This window comes from Rattus norvegicus, chromosome 14 (assembly GCF_021556685.1).
Source record: "Rattus norvegicus strain SHRSP/BbbUtx chromosome 14, alternate assembly SHRSP_T2T, whole genome shotgun sequence".
Classification (NCBI taxonomy): domain Eukaryota; kingdom Metazoa; phylum Chordata; class Mammalia; order Rodentia; family Muridae; genus Rattus; species Rattus norvegicus.
The window spans coordinates 88,038,720-88,061,941 of record NC_141547.1 but is presented as its reverse complement, the minus strand read 5'-3'; the positions used below and the strand labels follow the sequence as shown (position 1 = coordinate 88,061,941).

The 23,222-nt window shown below is 44.1% G+C and overlaps 1 protein-coding gene across 1 annotated transcript in view; it reads left to right on the top strand.

The window, feature by feature from the left end:
* The window catches only part of Pkd1l1 (polycystin 1 like 1, transient receptor potential channel interacting), a 129,588-nt gene that overhangs the window by 6,064 nt on the left and 100,302 nt on the right, over nucleotides 1-23,222 (top strand). Inside the window, exons 5-10 of the mRNA XM_087584613.1 lie at nucleotides 188-510; nucleotides 11,554-11,724; nucleotides 14,036-14,155; nucleotides 14,640-14,808; nucleotides 15,234-15,473; nucleotides 17,726-17,858. Of these exons, the coding sequence (XP_087440739.1) occupies nucleotides 188-510; nucleotides 11,554-11,724; nucleotides 14,036-14,155; nucleotides 14,640-14,808; nucleotides 15,234-15,473; nucleotides 17,726-17,858 (1,156 nt within the window). The remainder of the gene's footprint in view (nucleotides 1-187; nucleotides 511-11,553; nucleotides 11,725-14,035; nucleotides 14,156-14,639; nucleotides 14,809-15,233; nucleotides 15,474-17,725; nucleotides 17,859-23,222) is intronic.

Below are 23,222 nucleotides of genomic sequence, written 5' to 3'. Positions count from 1 at the left end.
CAGCCGCTGTCTCACAAGAGGCCAGCGGTTCTAATACTGCAGGCCCTTCTTCAGGGTCCTCACCCTTGTTCCCTCAAAGCTACCCTAGATAGTCTGCTCACATCAACTCTTCTATCCTCCTGGTACCCTCTCTATTCCTGGACTCTATAGTCTGCCCTGAAGTCTGATATCTGCTTCATTTCCTTAGCTTCTCAGATCCTCCTCCGGGCATTTCTCAAACCCGCAACCTCTCCGCATCCTGGTACCATCCTGAGAGTTCCTGTCCTCTTACTCAGCACCCTCTTGGGGCCGTCTTGGCGACACAGCCTGAAAACGCTGGGCACTTTGCCACCTGCTGCTTCCCAGAAACAGATGCTAAGGCACCTCCAGCCCTGGGAATCCGTGTTCACGCGGCTTCCAGAACAGCTCTTTGTCTGCTGCTGGACTTTGGGGACAATCATGGAGCTGAGATGAAACTGAGTACAGTGACAGGTGCAGCTACCATGACCGGCTACTACCAGTACAGGACAGGTATGACGCAGTGAGTCCTTCTCCAAAAGGTTGGGAGGGAGGTGCCGTCCCAGGACACCAGCCATGTTCACATCTGGTGGGGAGGAAGTCAAGTCCACCCTCTGGTGCCTTTGAACCAACCTAGTGGGTCCTGTGTGATGGGAGCCCGCATTCTGGACTACGACCATGTCTCTGTACATTTCAACTATTTGATCTTTCCCTCGAGGCTGTGGGGTAGGAGAATGAGGGTGGGAGGCGGTTCCTGGGGTCACACAGACAGTACAGGGCCTCCTTCATACACCTGGTGACACCCTAAACCACCGAACATCCCTTATATTCCTCTTTAAGAACCCACGTATGACGGGTCACCCTGTTTTCTTTTGACGTGAAAATCTCAACACTTTATTTTTATCAAAATAATAACAACAACAGTGATCAATGTTTGTACAGACATCTTGGTGTGAGCTGGGTACTGCTAAGGCCTTGGAATAATTGAAGATTTTACTTTCTTATTCTCTTTTAAAAAACCATTTCTTTTGAACATGGTTTAGCCTCTGTGCAAGCCTACACAGCCGACAAGGGAGAGGAGCAGTGAAAGTCCTGTTCTCACTGACTCACGGGCGATCTTATCAGTGTGCAGATAAGCCAGCATCAGGGCTATCCCCCTTTCCGTAGATGGACGTGCACTGTGCACAGGCTCCAGCCCACTGAAGTACAAGTCTCTATCTTAGAGCAACTACGCAGTCAGATGGAGAAGACTACCCTCACCTTCTGGGTGACTGCGGTACATTGACTTAACAGGACCGGTCTGTTTAACTGGGTTTCGTTGGTGGACACTGGGACGGTTTCTGATATCACGAATAGCCTTGCACTGAGTAATCGTGTTTACACACCAGTTCACAGCAGAGAGGGCATTTGGCCTCAAACGCTATGTCCAGCAGTAATTTGCTAGTTATTGCCGACTTGCTCTCAATTAGAGCTGTCTGCTCGGTGCTGTGTGAGCAGTGCAGCTGTCAGTCTGATAGACTGAAATAGTCTCTCTCTGAAGCTTCATGCCTTACTCTCTTTATCCACAATGAAAGTAACTTTCGAAGCTCACGTTTAGCCAAGAAGAGCACTTCCGTGGTTCTACATAACGTGGGGTTTTTCGTTACTGAGAAAAATCAGTCTTTTTAATACGAGGGGGATAGCTTGCAAGTATTCGTTTCTTGCTGTGTTTCAGTTTTGCTTTCGATGTTTTCCTGTGGAAATGTTGTTTATCCTGCTTTCTATTTATGGAGGTATTAGAGACTGAACCTAGCTTCATGCATGCCAGGCAGGTAGTCTACCACTGAGCTACAGACAGTCTAAGCCCCAGTTTCTGAGAATTATGTCCTAGTTAAAACTGTGTTCCTTACTCCAAATTTATAAAGCGATTCTTTCATGCCGCCTAGCATTTTAATGAGCTTATTTTGCACATTTTAAGTAGGTAACACATTTGAATTCTGGTGTAAAGCCAGATGCACGTTTACTCTCCTGAGTTCAGAATGTCTGCTCACTTTTTTTCTGGAAGGATCTGGAATCAATCTCTCTCTCTCTCTCTCTCTCTCTCTCTCTCTCTCTCTCTCTCTCTCTCTCTCTCTCTCCTTTACATGCTGGCTTCCCATTGCTCTCAGGAAATCTTCAAGCTTTCTGTTGGTTCTTACCTGCCCCAGCTGTGTTTGGTGAGCCACAGTTGGTACAGTTCCTCAGTTCCTCAGGTCTAACACTGTGGCCACACTGTGGCTACCTCCTCAACTCTTCTGGGGTTATTTTGGTGATATTTCTTCGATGATTTTTCCACATGAACTTTAGACCCATACTGACTAATAGGAAGATATTTCACTGAATAGCAATTGACCTAAATATTAATTTGTGCTTTATGCTCCAAGTCTCGCTTTTCATAGCATGTACCCTGTTCCTTTCTAAACCCCCACCCCATCCCACATACCTTTGGAAACATTTAAAATTTTCTCCATATATGAGAGCCAACACACACACACACACACACACACACACACACACACACACACACAATGTAAAAAAGTGTTTTTTTGTTTTTATCTGACACTTACGTTATGTGGCACTATATTTTTTGTCACAAATAGATATTTATCTTCAAACTGGTGTCATGGCATGTAGTAAGGCAAGGAAGTTGCTCTTTGTTTTCTGGCCTCTAGTATGAACACTGACACAGACTTCTTCTATATGCATTCTCTGGTGTTTTCTTAGCTGTGCAAACACGGTGTTTGCAAATGCCGGTGGTGTATCATCTCCCATCTCCAGTGAGCACCTCACAGTCCCTTCTCTTGTCTCATCGTAGTGGCCCACATTTCCAGAGTATTGTGGGTGAGATTAGCAGATAGCAATGGGTGTCTTTGTCTTCAGAACGTCTATTACTTTTTTCCCCTCTAACTTTGTGCTAGAATTCTGATATATTCAATTTATCATGGTGCAGATATTTTCATTTTTTTATTAAGGACTGAAACAAATTAAAACCAAGAGTTGTTGGATTTGCCAGCAGCTCCTCACTGTCTCTCTGTTGAGATGACTTTATGATTGGTTTCTCCTTAAGAACTCACAGGTGACCAGTTACATTACTCAGCATTGACATTCACAAGTTCCTGGGAGAGGGGAACCATACGATTTTGCCTTATTATTTGTAAATGTGTGGTTGAATTCGATTTTCTACGTCCTCCTCGTTACACTGGTGCTCACGAATGGGACTGGACTCTAGTCACTGGCTTTTGTGAATTAGCCTTAGATGTTCCAGTCCGTGATAGATGGAGAACTCCATATTTTACTCATCCCGGAACTGCAAAAACAACAGTAGAAACAGTTTACTCACTGTGTCACTGGTGCTTTACTCTTGCTACCTGGGACTCTCGTGTCGACACCTTTCTTCATTGGTATTTGCTATTCCTCATGCAGTCAATTCTTTTAAGTTCTTTAAGGTTCTTAAAAAATATATGTTCTTAATACAAGTCTTCACACTTCATCACATAGATATCAACAAAGTAGGCTCCTCTGGTTCTTTAATTTTCATTGATATTTTAATTTAATTTTATTCCCACTCCTTTTCTTCTGAGTCAATAGGACTGATTCCCTTTCTTTTAGTTAAGGAACCAGCATACATCATATATATATAATATATATTTATATAATATATAATTATATTATACAAAATACACATATATAAAATTATATTTTTTAAAATTAAATAAAATAAATTTGAATTTTAAAATTAAAATTAAATTAGTTAATTTTTATTTCGATCTTTGTTTCTTGCTTTTTGATATTTGTTGTTGGTTTTTTTTTTTTCTTATTTCCTGAGCATATCCAATGTGGCCTATGACCTTTGTTTCTTTGTTTTGTTGTTAATTTTTACTCATAGTTTACCATAAATATTTTTTCTCTACTACTCTGAGTTTTTAAGTTTTGAGGTTGTCTTCGTAGTGTTTGCTTGCGCTCAGTGTTAGAAATTGAGTTCAGGACTGCGTAGAAGGTTTCAGTGAGTTACGCCTTGTGCCCATCTTGACAACCCAGGCTTAATTGGCTCCAGAATCTTCTCGGAGCTGAGTTCCCGAGCTGCCTTCCTCCCTGAGACTCATTACCACCCAACCCCAGCAATAGAAATAGTAAGAGGAGTCCATGACAGTGTGAGACAGGAGGAGGAAGGGGGAGAGGAGGGGGAGGAGGAGGGAAGGGAGGAAGGAAGGAAGGAAGGAAGGAAGGAAGGAAGGAAGGAAGGAAGGAAGGAAGGAAGGAAGGCAGGCAGGCAGGCATACATATAGACAGCTCTTGAGCAAGATAACACTAGAAGGCCCAGTAACTAGATGTGACCCAAAGGACTGGCACCTCATCCTAAGAAGGATGGTCAAGGTCAGTTGACCCCTCTTTACCACCGAGTAAGGGTAAGGATATAAGTATACCCCCTTTTCTCCTTCCCACCCCTCCTTTGTCACAGATGTCAACTGCTTCAATTATCTTCATTAGTCTTCGTGACAAGGAACATTATGCAAGGTTTATTTTGACTTACAGCTTGACAAGATACAGCTGACCTTGGTGACTTAACGTCTTTGTCTGTCTCTCAAAATAATTATTTCTACTATATATGTATTTTCCACAAGCTTCACCATAATGCGCATCTCTCACAACTGCCATTCTGGACTAACTTTTTCTCATATACCTTCTCATGTGTGGACCTATGTTACCCTTCCGGGGAGACTTGTTTTATAATTTTCCTAGTCAGCTACAGAGCTCTGTTCAGTCTCTCTCTCTCTCTCTCTCTCTCTCTCTCTCTCTCTCTCTCTCTCTCTCTCTCTCTCTCTCATCATGTTTTTCTGGTATTTCTACTTTCTTCAAATTGCCCCTCCCTTTTCCTTTATGTCTCTTCTTCACCACTGTGTGGTATTTGTCCTCCATTGTGAGCTTTAAAATGTTCTCCCTTCTCCTCTGGGATCATTCAGGACAGAAGATAATGATTCCTCAGTTGTTTAACCTTTTCATCCTCCCTTGAACTGTGTGTGTGTGTGTGTGTGTGTGTGTATGTGTGTGTATGTGTGTGTATGTGTGTGTATGTGTGTGTATGTGTGCATGTGTGTGTATGTGTGCATGTGTGTGTATGTGTGCATGTGTGTGTATGTGTGTGTATGTGTGCATGTGTGTATGTGTGTGTATGTGTGTGTATGTGTGCATGTGTGTGTATGTGTGTATGTGTGTGTATGTGTGCATGTGTGTGTATGTGTGCATGTGTGTATGTGTGTGTATGTGTGTGTATGTGTGTGTATGTGTGCATGTGTGTATGTGTGCATGTGTGTGTATGTGTGCATGTGTGTGTATGTGTGTGTGTGTATGTGTGCGTGTGTGTGTATGTGTGCATGTGTGTGTGTATGTGTGCATGTGTGTGTGTGCGTGTGTGTGTGTGTGTTTTTTTTTGGAGAGTAATCTTCACTGAGTGTCCTGCAGCTTTCTCTTAACTCATGTAGCAACTCTGAATGGCATCTCATCCGCCCTTACTTCGCTTTTCTTTTCTCTTTCTTTGCAGCATTTCTCCTAATTGAGCCCGTTTTCTCAGTACTGGCTGTCTGTAGGTGATGTCATTCAAAGCATGTACAGTCACCAAGCTGTTACGTTCCTTCTTTATAGCATCTCCCCTTTCCCAACTCAGCAGTTCTTGCCACTCGTGCTCGATAATTGTTGCTTTGGGCCACTCTTGTATCTCTTTTGTATCATGAACATGGGTGGCTGTCTCCCATCACTCTCCAAAAGTGTTTCATTTTAGCCCCTTCTGACTCCTCTTGCTTTTGCAGAATGCCCGGAAGGCTAATTGCATCACACCGCAGTCAGGATGTGTCTGTTGCTGCTAAACACCTACATTAATTGATATGGGTGAATTGGTGTCATTACTGCCTTACGCATAAACTACGTTTGTCTTAGTTAGGATTTCTGCTGCTGCTGTGAAACACTGTGACTAAAAATCAAGTTGAAGAGGAAAGGAATTATTTAGCTCCACTCCATATCTCTGTTTATCACCAAAGGAAGTCAGGGCAGGAACCTGGAGGACAGAGCTGATGCAGAGGCCATCGAGGGGCGCTGCTTCCTGGCTATTCATCATGGTTTGCTCAGACTGCTTTTTTATAGAACCCAGGACCTCCAGCCCAGGGATGTCATTACCCTACCCACACTTACTAATTAAGAAATTAGTCAATCACTAATTAAGAAAATGCTCTACAGTCTGGTCAAGGGCTTGACCTTATGGAGGCTTTTTCTTCCCTGAAGTTTCTTTCTCTCAGATGACTTTTGTGTCAAGTTGACATAAATTTATCCAGTGCAGAGTTGGTATTCTACCATTCCCTAAAGGTTAAGTTTAAAAGTGATTTGTAAACAAATTCTCCTAAGATCTGGAGCCAAATCCCAAGTCCAGGCACAGGTCTTTTACCTATTTGATAAACCAGCTTCCTGGTGCTGGAGTGATGAGATTTGACATTTAAAATCAAGTGCGAGTGGTATGTTGATTTGTCAATATCATGACCATTCATTCATTCATTCATTTATTTTTTTAAAGATTTATTCATTTATTATATATGAGTACACTGTAGCTGTCTTCAGACACACCAGAAGAGGGCATCGGATCTCTTTACAGATGGTTGTGAGCCATGTGGTTGCTGGGAATTGAACTCAGGACTTCTGGAAGAGCAGTCGGTTCTCCTAACCACTGAGCCATCTCCCATTCATTTATTTTTTATTTTTGTATTTTTTAAATTTAGTTTACATCCCAATCACATATTCCCCTCCCTCCTCTCCTCCTAGTCCCTCCCTCTCATCTCCCCTGTAGCAGTGAACTGAGCTCCCAGCTCTAAGGTGATTGAGCCTCTAGCCCTCTACCAGAGCTCTCTGGATTTGCGAATGATAGACACACACACACACACACACACACACACACACACACACACACACACAGACACGTCAGCTTAATTTTTAATATGCCTAAGTAGTTCAATGGTTGGTTACTTCTAAAACCTCCCTGTGGATAGCACTCGCTCACCTCTGGTATTCCTGAGTTAACATTTTCTAAATCTATTTTTTATCTTTGGTTCCTCGGACCAAAGGAGGAAGGTACGGGTGGGGGAATGGCCCCTGGGGCCTCTTCTCCGGATTCTTATATTTTGGCGGGTCTTTAATTCTGATCTCTCTGCTTCCCCGTCATGGCAACCTACACCCCTCTCATGGTGGAATCCCTTCTCCCCTTGTCCTTGTCTGGGAAATCTAAAAGTCCCTCCTGCATTCCCCTGCTCAGCCATTGGCCATTGGCAATTTTACTGCCCAACTAGAGCCAACTGGGGACAGGCTTCCTTTAGTCTATGTGTGGAGACACAGCAAACAGGTTTCTTGGGTAACAACGCAATCTGCATGAGAACACAAGCTGCTACACTCCCTTCCTCATATCCTCTCTTTCTCCCCAGAGAAGGAGGGGGGTGGCTTTCTGTGGCTAGCAACCCATCTTGGTCTGTCAAGGTGCAGTAGAAGTAGGTACATCTTCTCCAACTGTGGCTAGACAAGGCAGACTCGTTAGGAGAAAGGGACCCAGCGGCAGGCAACAGGGTCAGGGACAGCCCCTGCTCCTGCTGTTAGGAGTCCCATGTGAAGACTGAGCTGCCCAACTATAACACATGTGCAGAGGCCTGGGTTGGTTGGTTTGGTGGTTCAGTCTCTGCGAACCCCTAAGGGCCTAGTTAGTTGATTCTGTGGGGTTTCTGTAGCATCCTTGACCCATCCAGCTCCTTCAATCCTTCCTCCTCATCTTCTACAAGATTCCCCAAGCTCTCCTAATGTTTGGTTGTGGGTCCTACATCTGTTTCCATCTGTTGTTGAGTGGGCTCTCTCTCACGATACTGGTCTCAGGCTGGACCAGTCGTTGGTTGGGCGTTCCCTCAATTTCTGCTCCATCTTTTTTACTCCTGCACATCTTGTAGGAAGGACCAACTGTGGGTCTAAGGTTCTGTGGCTGGGCTGGCGCCGCACTCCCTCCATTGGAAGTCTCGTCTGGTTACAGTAGGCAGCCATTTCACATTCCCCATTGCTAGGAGCTTTAGCTGGGGTCATCCTCATAGATTCTTGGAAGTTTTCATTGTTCTAGGTTTCTGGCTGGTCCCAGAGATGCTCCCCTACCAATTCCAGTTCTCTCTCTCCCTATTCTCTCCCTTCAACCTCCCCCTAATTGATACTTCCTGCTCCCTTCTCCAGCCCCTCCCCCACCCTCTTCCCTCCCTCCTTTTGTCCCAGACATCTATACTATTTCCCCTTACCAAGTGACCCCCATTGGGGCCTCCTTGTTATTTAGCATCTTTGGACCTGTAGCATGGTCATGGTCATCCTGTACTTTATGGATAATAGCCACGTATAAGGGAGTGCATACTATGTTTATTCGGCATATCACTACTCTTTATTCATTGCTGCTCCCCTACGCTGTGATAGCTGGCCTGCTGTCACTTTCATGTTCTACTTATTGATCCATGTGCAGATCTTCTTTGGGTCCTAGCATGAGAAGCAATATTTCTTTGTTTTGTAAATGTGATAAAGCTATTAATGATTATTTGGCACTGAAGGTACAGCCTCTGCAAGTTGCAAAAAAAGACACACACACACACACACACACACACACACACACACACACGCAGATTCCTACTTAGAAGTGAGCATTGGCTCCCCTAAAGCTGGAGTTACAGGAGGTTGGCACTGCTCAATGCAGGTGCTGGGAATCCTCAGCTCTTTGCAAGAGCGGTACAGTGCTCTTACCTGCTGACCTGTCTTCTCCAGCCCATTCTTACAAAAGTAATTAAGCTTCTGCTCGGTGGAGAATGCTTTCTATTGGGCTCTGCTCAGCACACTGCTCTCAAATTCTGAATATTACCATAGTTATTGAGTTTTCTTTTCTTTTCTTTTTTATTTAAATTATTCTATTTACTTACATTCCAGATGTTGCCCTCACTTCAGTCCCCCCCTCCCATAGTTCCTCATCCCATTCCTCTTCTCCCTTGCCTCTGAGAGGGTACTCACCCCCAAACCTAGCCTCCCCCCTTCCCTGGGGCCTCAAGTCTCTCAAGGATTAAGTGCATCTTCTCCCACTGAGGACAGACCAGGTAGACCTCTGCTACATATGTGCCAGGAACCTTAGACCAGCCTGTGTATGTTCCTAATCAATGGCTCAGTCTCTGGGATCCCCAAAGGGTCTTGGTCAGTTGAAACTGTTGGTCTTCCTATGGGGTTGCTCCCCCCTTCAGTTCCTTCAATCACAGGGGTCCTTGGCTTCAGTCCAGTGGTTGGGTGTAAATATTTGATTCTGTCTTAGTCAGCTGCTGGTAGGGCTTCTCTGAAGACAGCCATGCCAAGCTCCTAAGCACATCATAGCATACTAGTGTCAGGTCTTGGTGCCCTTCCCCCACCACCATGAGATGGATCCCTAGTTGGGCCCGTCATTGGACCTCCTTTCCCTCAGTCTCTTCTCCATTTTCGTCCCTGCAGTTTCTTTAGACAGGAACAATTCTGGGTCAGGAAATTTGGCTGTGGGTTAGTAACCCTGTCCCTCCACTGAGGCCCTGTCTATCTATTGGCAGTAGACTCTTTCCAAGTTCCCTTTTCCTGGTGTTGGGCATTTTGCCTAAGGTCACCCCCAATGAATCCTGAGAGTGTCTCACCTTCCGGGTCTCTTGTACTCTCTAGAGGGCCCTCCACTCCCACTGCCCAAGGCTGCTTATTTCCATTCATTTTCTTGGTCTCCAGTCCCCTTGCCCCTCCAGATCTGATCCTTTTCCCCCTCCTCCTTCCACTATCCCCTCCCACCCAGATTCCTCCCTCCCTCTGCCTCCCATGATTATTTCTTTCCCCCTTCTAAGTGGGGTTGAAAGCTTTTCACTTGGTTATTTCTGCTTGTTATATTTCTTATAGTCTGTATGTTGTATCCTAGGTATTCTGTAATTTTTGGCTAATATTCACTTATCAGTGAGTACATACCATTCATGTACTTTTGGATCACTCAGGATGATATTCTCTAGTTCATCTATTTGCCTGCAAAATGCATGATGAGTCTTCCTACAGATGGATTTTTTTTCTCTGCAAAGTCTCTCCCTCTTTGTATGTATTATTCTGCCACCCACTGCTCTCTGGGACAACAAAGGCTGTACTGATTCCTAAGGAACAGCATACAGTGACCCTGCACTTTGTTTTATTTGTTTGGCTCCGGTTTTCCATCCTATGAAATGCCTTTGGTCATTTTATAAGCATTTATTATTCATGTGCAGAGTGAATTGGGATAACCTTTAGGGACAAAGAAGACAGAATAGGATGAGCTTGGAAAAGACACAGCACAAGAGCTGTGGGCAATCACAGATGGAGCCACTCCCGATGGCTCAGTGGTTAAGAGGTTAAGAGTACCAACTGTTCATCCAGAGGACCTGAGTTCAATTCCCAGCAACCACATGATGGCTCCCAACCATCTGTAATGGGATCTGGTGTGTCTGAAGACAGCTACAGTGTGCTTGTATACATAAAATAAATAAATCTTTAAAAGCTAGCCTAAAGGTTTCATAATGGATCTTTAGGCAGCTGCCAATCAGTTTTCTGGAGATACAAGTTCCCTGCTTTCATGGGACAACTGAGTCTTGGGTATTTTTCTACAAGCTAGGCCCAGCTGCTTCCCATGATAACTAACAGTGGCCAGCCTACAGACAAGGAAGAAGAGGAAAAGGTTGGAGGGACTATGCAGTTGACCATGAGACTGGCACAAATCCCAAAGAGGAAGAGCATGTTCTACCACTTAATGAAAAATTTAAAGTCATAGTGACATTATAAAAACTTCAATAAACAGCCAGGGTTAGGGGCCATTTTTCAGTCTATTGTTATCCTTTGATGTATACCATTGGATGTTTATTCAAGCCAGAGTAAATATCAAATACACACATGAATTAACCTAGCTGTTCTGAGATTAGCGATATATACTACGTATAGTGTATGTGTGTGCATATATAGTTAATAACTTCTGATGCACAGATAGGCTACCTCATTTTCAAGGTCTGGTGGAAACCACGAACACCGAGTGTTAAAAATATTAAGAATTTCCAGACAGCAGAACATCAAGGTACATCAGGGCATGCTGATGTGGGACTCTGTGTGTTGTATGCCCATGAAATGCCCCTGTTGTCGCAAGGAATTGTATTCTAATCTCACTTACAGTATCAGTTCACAGACTAGTCATCCCATTATGACTGCACTGAAGGTGCTTAACTCCCGTGTCTGTTAAAAAAAAAACAAAAAAACAAAAATGACTGGAGAGATGGCTCAGTGGTTAAGGGCACTGACTTTTCTTCCAGAGGACTGGAGTTCAAATCCCAGCAACCACATGGTGGCTCACAACCGTCTACAATGAGAGCTGATGCCCTCTTCTGGAGTGTGTGAAAATAACTACAGTGCACTCGTATAAATAAAATAAATAAATCTTCTTAAAAAAACAAACAAACCATCATTTGTCCATTTCATCTTCTTTTCCAGAAGGAGTCTATAAGCTCAAGGTTGTTGTCTCTGACTGTCATGGCGCTGATGAGGAACTGGGGCCCTATTATATGGACATTGGCCATGGGAATGTGTCTGTGTTCATGAATTCCAGCTCCATCCACAATAACGAATCTCTTGCTTTTGCTAACTCCCTCCCACAGCAGGAAGGTAAGACCTGTGCACGGGAGCTGAACATTCAGATCTCTGCTGCACACATAGCCAGATTCCTTTAATTGCCCAAGTTTCAGCCACCGTATGTAATACACTGCCATCACTCATTTTTACCTCACATAGAAAACAGTTACTGTGGGATATTGTGCGTCTGCGGAGATGAGGCAGAATCCCACCCAGATCCAACCTTAGAGAACTTGTAATCAATAAATCTGGATACATGTCTTAAAAATGGCGGACAGGACTTACAAGTCCTGAAGAGGAGCATAGCCCTGGGCTGGGAGGTCCCCTAGAGAGGACACTATGCATCACCATTGGACAGGTACTACTCCAGGCAGGAATTGATGCATACAGTGAGTTGTGAGGAGTGGTATGAGGCCATTCTGGCAGATGGCATAGCCATAGCCAAAGGTATGTAATGCTGGGGGCTCCCAGTGTGTCAGGAGCTCTCTAAGTCATGCCTCTTCACCCTCACCCCACAACTAACGGTAGCAATCCTTTCCCCTCCTGCCAACTTAGGGGAGGAGATCAAAAACTCACAGTCCAGAAGGAGTCAGAAGAGGGGCAGTGATTAAGGGTTCTGAAGGAAACAGTTGGGACACATTCTTACAGAGCTGGAATGGATCAGTGCAACCCCAAAGTGTTTGGCTCCAGGAGGTGATAAATGCAGGCTTACTTTCTCCAGAAACAACAGAAAGGAAACCCAGTGGGAGAAGCATCCCAAAAACTCATTCTTGAGAATTGACTCTACTTATACCAAACATGAACTGTATTTCCCTACAGTCTTCCAGGGGGGAGACTCCCCATCTAAGCATTACATAGCACAGAAGAGGGTTTTTAAGCCTGCTAAGCAGTGCAGGATAATTAGACAGTTGACCATTCGTATTGATGTCTTGTGAAAACTTTGAGTAAAGTGGGTACAGGCCATGTGGGTTAAAACTGGATGGTCTGAGTCTTAATCCTGTACCAAAGACCTATCATTGGACATCCTTGTATAATCCATGTTCTTTCCTCACATGTAACACCAGATTGTGGTGAAGGTCAAGTTTTAGTTATTGTTAATGAGAAGACCTCACTTTTATTCTATCTGTGGGGCACATTTTAAAATAATCTGTATCGCATCTATTTTATTTATGCTTATAAATATTTTCTCTTTATGAAGAGAAAATTCATAGAGAAAAACACAACAGTAATGTAAAGGCCCACATCCTCTTTTTCTTCTGAAACCACAGTTTCCCCTACTTCCACTCCTCCCAGCCCCCCATCCACTTCTCCATTTCCCTTCTAAAAAGAGCAGGCATCCCACGACATAAGATAGAATGAGACTAGGCTGGTTCAGGCAACCCAGTAGGAGGAAAAGGGTCCCAAGAGCAAACAATGAAAGAGTCAGAGACATCCCCAGTCCCACTGTTATGAGTCCTATAAAAACACCAAGCTAACAATCGTAACATATAGGCAGAGAGCACCTAACACAGACACATGCAGGCTTCGTGACTGCCACTTTAGTCTTTGTGAGCCCCTGTAAGCTTAGTTGATAGATGTGGGCCATGTTCTCCTGGTGTCCTTGACTGCTCTGGCTCCTATAGTTCTTCCTCTCCTTCTTGCATGAGATTCTCTGAGCTCTGGGAGAGGAACCTGATAGAGATCTCCAATTTGGAAAAGTCCATCTCCTTTTTAATATCCAAACTGAGTTGATTCAAACCTGCTTAGACATCATAATTCTAATTGAATAGACATTCAATCTTTGGTATTTGCCTTCTAATATATATTATTAATATAATATAATATAATTAATATAACATATATGTTTATGTGTACACTCATGTACATAGAATACTGCATTACATTTTAGAGGATTTAGATGAATGAGGCTTATTGTTGGACCCCAATAAGAATCTATATAATGTGGAAGTTGTTTAATACTCACACATAGGAAAATATGTTTAACATATAGCCAGCTTGCAAAGGAACTAACATACTGCAAAGGAAGTAATGAATTTATTACTGTGTAGAGAATTCTCAGAAGAGAAAGAAATCATTTAAAGGAAAATCCTGTGCCGTAATTCACGTTTGCCCCCTACACCAAATGTATGCTCTAGATTTCAGAATTCAAGGAGATAAAAGTTGACAATGAGGAATATTGGTGTGTGTGTGTGTGTGTGTGTGTGTGTGTGTGTGTGTGTGTGTGTGTATGTGTGTGCCTGCATGTGTGTGCGTGTGTGTGCGCGTGCGCACTGGCACATGCACACATGTGTGTATCCTTAAAGCAAGTGGATTAAAATTGCTCCCATGTCTTCTCTTGTTTCAGGCACAGTCGTGGTGCATTGTTTCTCATCCGTTTCTTCATACAATGTGTCGTTTATGTCTCAGACCCGAGTGGGCAGCAGCCAGGCCTGGAGTGGTGTGACTGTTGGGTATACGATGCAATGTGCGTCTGCTTTAATTCTAGATGTAGTTCTCCCTCAGTGGTCGATTGCTGAGGCCTCTGCTGTCAGCTCAGCCTAAGATCCAGCCCACTGGCCCTTCAGCACTCTTGTGCATCTGCAGTTTCTTCTGGGACGTTCCTAGAAACCATAGGCTCCAAGGCTCCCACCAGAGTCTGGGAGATGGGAACTCCCATAAAGTCATCTGTTATCCCCACCTGACCCCACCATCATCCCATGCTTTCCAAGCACAGAACTGGCCTTGTTGCCTTGTGAGCCATTACTGATGACCCTTGGACTTGGGCTGTACCTTCTGTTTGGGCCCTGCAGACTCCCCCTGCCCCAGGGCTTTGGTCTACACTCACAGGCTCATTCATTTTCACCGTCATGCCTTGGTTATGTGGCAGTGGTGGTGGTGGTGGTGGGGTCCTCTGAGTGACTCCCAGTCCTTTATGCTGATGGCCCTCTCCCTCCATTTCCTTGGCATAGCCGTGTCTGTCTACACCAATGGAACTGTGTTCGCTGCAGACACAAACATCACATTTGTGGCTGTTACCGAGGAAACTGTACCTCTGGAGTTCACTTGGTATTTTGGAGAAAACCCACCAGTGACAACAACTTCCAGAAGCATTAGAAGAAGGCTGAGCATCCCTCAATGGTCTGTCAATACGGTCTTCGGTACTGATGCGGGATAAAGATTACCCTGGCACTATCACCATAATTTTAATGGTGTTGACATTATGTCCAGCCCCTAAGCCCTTTCGTGAATTGACCTTAGCCATAAGATGTAAAAGAAGACGGGCTCACCTCCCCGCAGCTTGCACTAACAGGGTGATCCCAGGCTCAAAGTTCTCCTGAGCTCTCAGTTTAACCCAGAATATGTTTCCTATAAAGAAGGGTTCACTTCATTTAGAGATGTGAACTAAATAATGAGAAAGGGAATATAAGATGGATTTCCTCCACTTCAGATTTGATGCTGTCTAGTTGGATAATACACACAACCCAAGCTCCTAGCTATGTCTGTCTGCTGAAGTGATTCTCTCCAGCCTTGTGTTCTCATCTTACCATTTACCCCATACCCAGGTACCGAGTGATGGTCAAGGCCACCAGCAGGATGGGCAGTGTGGTCTCCGAGCCCCACCTCATCAGGGTGCAGAAGAGAATCCTGGCCAATCGGCTTGTGTCCACTGCCTCAGCCCTGGTAAATGCCAACGTGTCCTTCGAGTGCAGGCTCAACTTTGGCACCGATGTAGCCTACCTTTGGAACTTTGGAGATGGCTCCATTGAGTTGGGCAGCAGCTCCTCTGGCCATGTCTACGACAGGTGAGCAATAAAGAACAGGTGACAGCTGATTGCAGGTATACACGTGGTGGCTGCCTTCGGAAGGATTGATACTTTATACCCCACAGTCAGTCTTGCAAGTGATGCAGATGACAGGTGTTGACTGGAAGGAAGGCACGCCAGGCTAGGGCTCTGGGGGAGCCTGAGGGTCCAGAGAAAGTAGGTAAATAGAGGCCTTCAGTCAAGGGATTCTGTTGGCAAAGAAGGCATAGGGTGCAGAATGCACGGCCCACATATATAGATTTATGGACTGCAGAACGATACTTGCATATGACAAGAAAGGAAACCTCCAACAGGAGATTCCAAGAGGGAAAGTGGGGAGGGGGAACCAAAATAGACCCAAAGAAGGGCACCAGTGGCAGAGACTTGTGGTGGCAGTCGGGTATATTTGGGAGAAGGAGAGGAGGTAGACAGGTGGGTAGATGAAGCTGTAAGGCTCCAAGGACACATTATAATGAGTCTCTGCATCCAAAGGTTTGTTTAATTCAGCCCACGCTTTACCTGGAGCAAGGCATTATGAAGATAGTTGTGTGTCATTTTACAACCAGGGGTTCTTTGACACGGTGTGATTTGTTGACTCAATTAGTATGCAAACCTCACTTAGATGCCTTGGACCAGTTATTCACATGGTACCTGATGTAGTCAAGAGAGAATGTAAATATTAGATATGGAAAGCCATTGCCAGCTAATGTTGTTTTGTAGAATACATTTCTTCTTGTGAGTAGGTGTACTTTCTCTGAAAAATATAGTTCATAAATAAATAAGCCAGCAATATAGCCATTTTTATCATCCATGTACTGCCTGTCATTGCTTGTTCTGGCCACATGGTAGTTGAGGTCACCGCAGCATCACCACAAGCACAAAAGAAATGACTTTCTGTTTATAACAGCTATTGTGGTGGTTTGAATATGCTTGGCCCAAATAGTGGCACTATTTGGAAGCGTGGCTTTGTTGAAGTAGATTTGTCCTTGTTGGAGGAAGTGTGTCGCTGTGTGTGTAGGCATTTAAAGATCTTCCTCCTAGCTGCCTGGGTGCCAGTTTGCTCTAGGTTTCCTTTATATGAAGATGTAGAACTCTCAGCTCCTCCTTGGAGCACCAAGCCTGCCTAGATGCTGCCATGCCTTGATGATCGTGGACTGAATTTCTGAAACCCCTAGAGTCAGGCTTCCACAATTCAGATCACCCTCAGCAGCAAAGTCTTCCACATTCCTCCTAGGATGACCCATTAAGGCCCACTTAAAGCATCCCACTGCTTTCCACATCCAAAGTCCCCAAATCCACATTCTTCTAAACAAAAGCCATCAGGCCTATCATACCAGCCCCTGGTACCAACTTCTATCTTAGTTAGGTTTTTACTACTGTGAGTAGACACCATGACCGAGGCAACTCTTTTAAGGGACAATTGAGGCTGGCTTGCAGGTTCAGAGGCTCAGTCCATTATCATCAAGGCAGGAGCATGGCAGCATCTAGACAGGCATGGTGTTGGAGGATCTGAGAGTTCTACATCTTCATACAAAGGAAACCTGGAGCAGACTGACTTCTAGGCAGCTGAGAAGACGGTCTCTCAAAGCCCACCCACAGAGTGACACTCTTCCTTCAACCAGACCACACCTACTCTACCAAAGCCACATCTCCAAACAGTGCCACTCACTGGGCCAAGCATATTCAAACCACCACAGCTATAGTATCACTAAGAAACACAAAACATCCTGCCTTATTATAATCCCAGGAACCCTTGCCATGCCATGCAATACTTGATTGACTATGGCATTGTTATCCAGAACCTAGCTAGATTGGAAAGGTAAGTTATATCTGACTGTCTTTGTCCAAAATCATTGTCTTCAATGCAAAACCACAAGTGCAAACGATACTCCAGGTTGGGAGTGTGGAAACTGCCGAGAAGCAGGCCAATTGTTCCTAGCTGGGGCTCTGGCTAGGGGGCATCCTAGTCTTAAGTGGATCAAGTCCTTCCAGTGAGTGTCTAGTCTTCATAGCTGCCAGAGATAAGCATGGTCAAGGCCAAGCCCCAGACTAGCATGGAGCTGAGGCAGAGGAATATTCAAGTGTGCAGAAGAGTGTTAGTTACTGATCTGTCACTGTGATAAAGCACCATAATCAAAAGCAACTCCGGGAACAGTGTACTTGGCTGAGGGATCCTGAAGTTATAAAGAAGGCTTGAGGGTCGACGTACAGCAACCTCGATGTCTCCATTTCTCTGCTTTCCGTCCTTCCAGGGAGGGAGAGTTTACAGTTGAAGTCCTTGCCTTCAATAACATCAGCTCCGCCACCCTGAGAAAACAGATTTTCATTGTGCAGGAGCCTTGCCAACCACCCCCGGTGAAGAACATGGGTCCTGCGAAGGTGCAGGTAGGGCTGGGCTTGGGGAGCTATCCCCCTGCCTCGCTCCTCTAGGCTGCTTCCAAGTCGCTGAGCTTGCTAGGGAATGAAGGAGGCTTTGCTGGGTTTGTCCTGCTGCACTTGGGACAAAAGAGTCCCTGTGAGGGCTTTGGAGCAGGGGAAGCCTGCACTGGGAGGGAAGCCTGGCGTCTGATGGGTGAATAAGTCTTTTATTTGCCTATATGACTCTTGATGTTCAGCTCAGCTTGCTCTGAGTAGCTTTCTTTTTTATTTTGTTACACACAGAACAATAGCATTTTCAGTAAAAAGAAAAATTTGACACCAAAATGAAAAGAAATGACCAATTATATGCTGAGTACTAACGACAGAGTAGGAAAAATAAGGCCGCCTTTTATTTCTTCCACTCCTTTGAGGGCTTTGGTTTCAGGCAGTTTTACTTTCAGGTCAAAGGTGTCCAGCCCGACACTTGGGAAGGAAAACTCAAAGCTGACCATTTGCCAAAATGCTGTCTCTAATGGATCGGCTACCGGCCCGTGCATCTCAGGTCCCAGCGGCCCCAGAGTGCAATGGGTTTCAAAGAGGGTGTGGGATTGCCCTGGGCAGGCCTTCCAAGAGTCCATGTCCCTTGGGGCAAGAGCTCTGAGCTCTCGAGGGCAGCATTCCATGTTGCTGGGCTCGTCCGTGCTCTCTGTGTGAGGGATGGACCAAAACTCCAGGGATTCAGGGAAAGCCAACAGCTTGCAAGGCTCTGACTGGAAGGCTTGCTCTGATGGGAAGCTGATGCTGTCACCTTTGATGATTTTGTTTTGTTATAAGGAATATTTTCTTAAAGTTCTTATCGTATTTCATTTCATTTACTTTATTTTATTTTGTTTTAGATTGGGTATCACAATGTAGCCCATGTTGTTCTTAAATTCACATTGCTATCTAGGCTATCCCAGAACTCTCAGTTTCTCTGCCTTGGCCTGTCACATGCTGGAATTACAGGCTCGCACTCCCACGCCTGGATCTGTTGTCTATTTGTTTTAATTTGTACTTCCTTTCCATGGGTACACAGAAGCAAATAGTGTATAAATAAAAGAGCTTAATTTTTAATTTGTAAAGCATTTTGATTTGACCTTTCTTGTAAGATAAGGAGAACGATACTTGTTTTTTTATATTTTCTGTGTTTTCTAAAAGTATAAAAATGGAATTGTGTGAGATCGTGACAGCAAGAAATACATTTATTTTTTTAAAATTTTTTTTCTATTGACTTAAAAATGGATTTCTCTCTATTGTTTTAAAATTATGCGGGGCTGCGTGTATGAGTGCAGGTGCTTGCACAGGCCAGCAGAGGGCACCAGGTACCTTGGAATTGGAGTTCCAGGAGTCTGTGTGCCACCCTGGGAAGAAGACTTAGTCCCCCACTCCCAACCCCACCCCCACCCCCTTTTTTGACTACATGATTTTTAACAGTGGCATATGTTGGATCTTATGTACAAATCCTACACCATTTCCCAGGTTCCTCAGTACTGAACTTTGATTGGTCCTAATTTTCTGTTGCTACAAATAGCATGTGGCACTCCGTGCACATACGTTTAACACGCAATGCTCTGTCCACACATCTTTCTCCATTTCCTTGGTGTCTCCGTGTCACAGAGCTGAATGACAGATCGCCTTTCCTGGAAACTTCATTTTTGTCTGCCAAGTTCTACTGTGCACCCATTCAGAGCCAACTCTCACTCTAATGGAAAGTTTATAGTTTAATTCATATTATCATTTTGGTGTGTGTCTCTGTGTGTGTGTGTGTGTGTGTGTGTGTGTGTGTGTGTGTGTGTGTGTCTGTGTGTGTGTGTTGTCTGAAACTTGAGAATATTGCAATTTTCCATTAACTATTAGTCCAGTGACTCTGTCACAAGGCCTATAATGAAATCATGTTCAGAGTAGAAACAATAAAAAGAATTGAACAGATCCCGGCCCGCAGCAGCTCTCTGCTCCCAGACCCTGTGGGAAAGAGACCTCACCGCCTGGTCAGGTGGGCACTCCTAAGGCTGCAGAGCGGAAGAGACCACCAACACTGCCCACCCCTGCCCACATCCCTGGCCCAAGAGGAAACTGTATAAGGCCTCTGGGCTCCCGTGGGGGAGGGCCCAGGAGCGGCAGGACACCTGCCTGAGACACCGACGGAACCTGAAGGAAACAGACCGGATAAACAGTTCTCTGCCCCCAAATCGCGTGGGAGGGAGACCTAAACCCTCAGAGAGGCAGACATGCCTGGGAAACCAGAAGAGACTGCTCTCTGCACATACATCTCGGACGCCAGAGGAAAACACCAAAGGCCATCTGGAACCCTGGTGCACTGAAGCTCCCGGAAGGGGCGGCGCAGGTATTCCTGGTTGCTGCCGCCACAGAGAGCCCGTGGGCAGCACCCCGAGAGCGAACTTGAGCCTCGGGACCACAGGTAAGACCAACCTTTCTGCTGCAAGAAAGCTGCCTGGTGAACTCAAGACACAGGCCCACAGGAACAGCTGAAGACCTGTAGAGAGGAAAACTACACGCCCGAAAGCAGAACACTCTGTCCCCATAACTGACTGAAAGAGAGGAAAACAGGCCTACAGCACTCCTGACACACAGGCTTATAGGACAGTCTAGCCACTGTCAGAAATAGCAGAACAAAGTAACACTAGAGATAATCTGATGGCGAGAGGCAAGCGCAGGAACCCAAGCAACAGAAACCAAGACTACATGGCATCATCGGAGCCCAATTCTCCCACTAAAACAAACATGGAATATCCAAACACACCAGAAAAGCAAGATCTAGTTTCAAAATCATATTTGATCATGATGCTGGAGGACTTCAAGAAAGACATGAAGAACTCCCTTAGGGAAACACAGGAAAACATTAATAAACAAGTAGAAGCCTACAGAGAGGAATCGCAAAAATCCCTGAAAGAATCGCAAAAATCCCTGAAAGAATTCCAGGAAAACACAATCAAACAGTTGAAGGAACTAAAAATGGAAATAGAAGCAATCAAGAAAGAACACATGGAAACAACCCTGGATATAGAAAACCAAAAGAAGAGACAAGGAGCTGTAGATACAAGCTTCACCAACAGAATACAAGAGATGGAAGAGAGAATCTCAGGAGCAGAAGATTCCATAGAAATCATTGACTCAACTGTCAAAGATAATGTAAAGCGGAAAAAGCTACTGGTCCAAAACATACAGGAAATCCAGGACTCAATGAGAAGATCAAACCTAAGGATAATAGGTATAGAAGAGAGTGAAGACTCCCAGCTCAAAGGACCAGTAAATATCTTCAACAAAATCATAGAAGAAAACTTCCCTAACCTAAAAAAAGAGATACCCATAGGCATACAAGAAGCCTACAGAACTCCAAATAGATTGGACCAGAAAAGAAACACCTCCCGTCACATAATAGTCAAAACACCAAACGCACAAAATAAAGAAAGAATATTAAAAGCAGTAAGGGAAAAAGGTCAAGTAACATATAAAGGCAGACCTATCAGAATCACACCAGACTTCTCGCCAGAAACTATGAAGGCCAGAAGATCCTGGACTGATGTCATACAGACCCTAAGAGAACACAAATGCCAGCCCAGGTTACTGTATCCTGCAAAACTCTCAATTAACATAGATGGAGAAACCAAGATATTCCATGACAAAACCAAATTTACACAATATCTTTCTACAAATCCAGCACTACAAAGGATAATAAATGGTAAAGCCCAACATAAGGAGGCAAGCTATACCCTAGAAGAAGCAAGAAACTAATCGTCTTGGCAACAAAAGAAAGAGAATGAAAGCATACAAACATAACCTCACATCCAAATATGAATATAACAGGAAGCAATAATCACTAGTCCTTAATATCTCTCAACATCAATGGCCTCAACTCCCCAATAAAAAGACATAGATTAACAAACTGGATACGCAACGAGGACCCTGCATTCTGCTGCCTACAGGAAACACACCTCAGAGACAAAGACAGACATTACCTCAGAGTGAAAGGCTGGAAAACAATTTTCCAAGCAAATGGTCAGAAGAAGCAAGCTGGAGTAGCCATTCTAATATCAAATAAAATCAATTTTCAACTAAAAGTCATCAAAAAAGATAAGGAAGGACACTTCATATTCATCAAAGGAAAAATCCACCAAGATGAAGTCTCAATCCTAAATATCTATGCCCCAAATACAAGGGCACCTACATATGTAAAAGAAACCTTACTAAAGCTCAAAACACACATTGCACCTCACACAATAATAGTGGGAGATTTCAACACCCCACTCTCATCAATGGACAGATCATGGAAACAGAAATTAAACAGAGATGTAGACAGACTAAGAGAAGTCATGAGCCAAATGGACTTAACGGATATTTATAGAACATTCTATCCTAAAGCAAAAGGATATACCTTCTTCTCAGCTCCTCATGGTACTTTCTCCATAATTGACCATATAATTGGTCAAAAAACGGGCCTCAACAGGTACAGAAAGATAGAAATAATCCCATGCGTGCTATCAGACCACCACGGCCTAAAACTGGTCTTCAATAACAATCAAGGAAGAATGCCCACATATACTTGGAAATTGAACAATGCTCTACTCAATGATAACCTGGTCAAGGAAGAAATAAAGAAAGAAATTAAAAACTTTTTAGAATTTAATGAAAATGAAGGTACAACATACCCAAACTTATGGGACACAATGAAAGCTGTGCTAAGAGGAAAACTCATAGCGCTGAGTGCCTGCAGAAAGAAACAGGAAAGAGCATATGTCAGCAGCTTGACAGCACACCTAAAAGCTCTAGAACAAAAAGAAGCAAATACACCCAGGAGGAGTAGAAGGCAGGAAATAATCAAACTCATAGCGGAAATCAACTAAGTAGAAACAAAAAGGACCATAGAAAGAATCAACAGAACCAAAAGTTGGTTCTTTGAGAAAATCAACAAGATAGATAAACCCTTAGCCAGACTAACGAGAGGACACAGAGAGTGCATCCAAATTAACAAAATCAGAAATGAAAAGGGAGACATAACAACAGATTCAGAGGAAATTCAAAAAATCATCAGATCTTACTATAAAAACCTATATTCAACAAAACTTGAAAATCTTCAGGAAATGGACAATTTCCTAGACCGATACCAGGTACCGAAGTTAAATCAGGAACAGATAAACCAGTTAAACAACCCCATAACTCCTAAGGAAATAGAAGCAGTCATTAAAGGTCTCCCAACCAAAAAGAGCCCAGGTCCAGACGGGTTTAGTGCAGAATTCTATCAAACCTTCATAGAAGACCTCATACCAATATTATCCAAACTATTCCACAAAATTGAAACAGATGGAGCACTACCGAATACCTTCTACGAAGCCA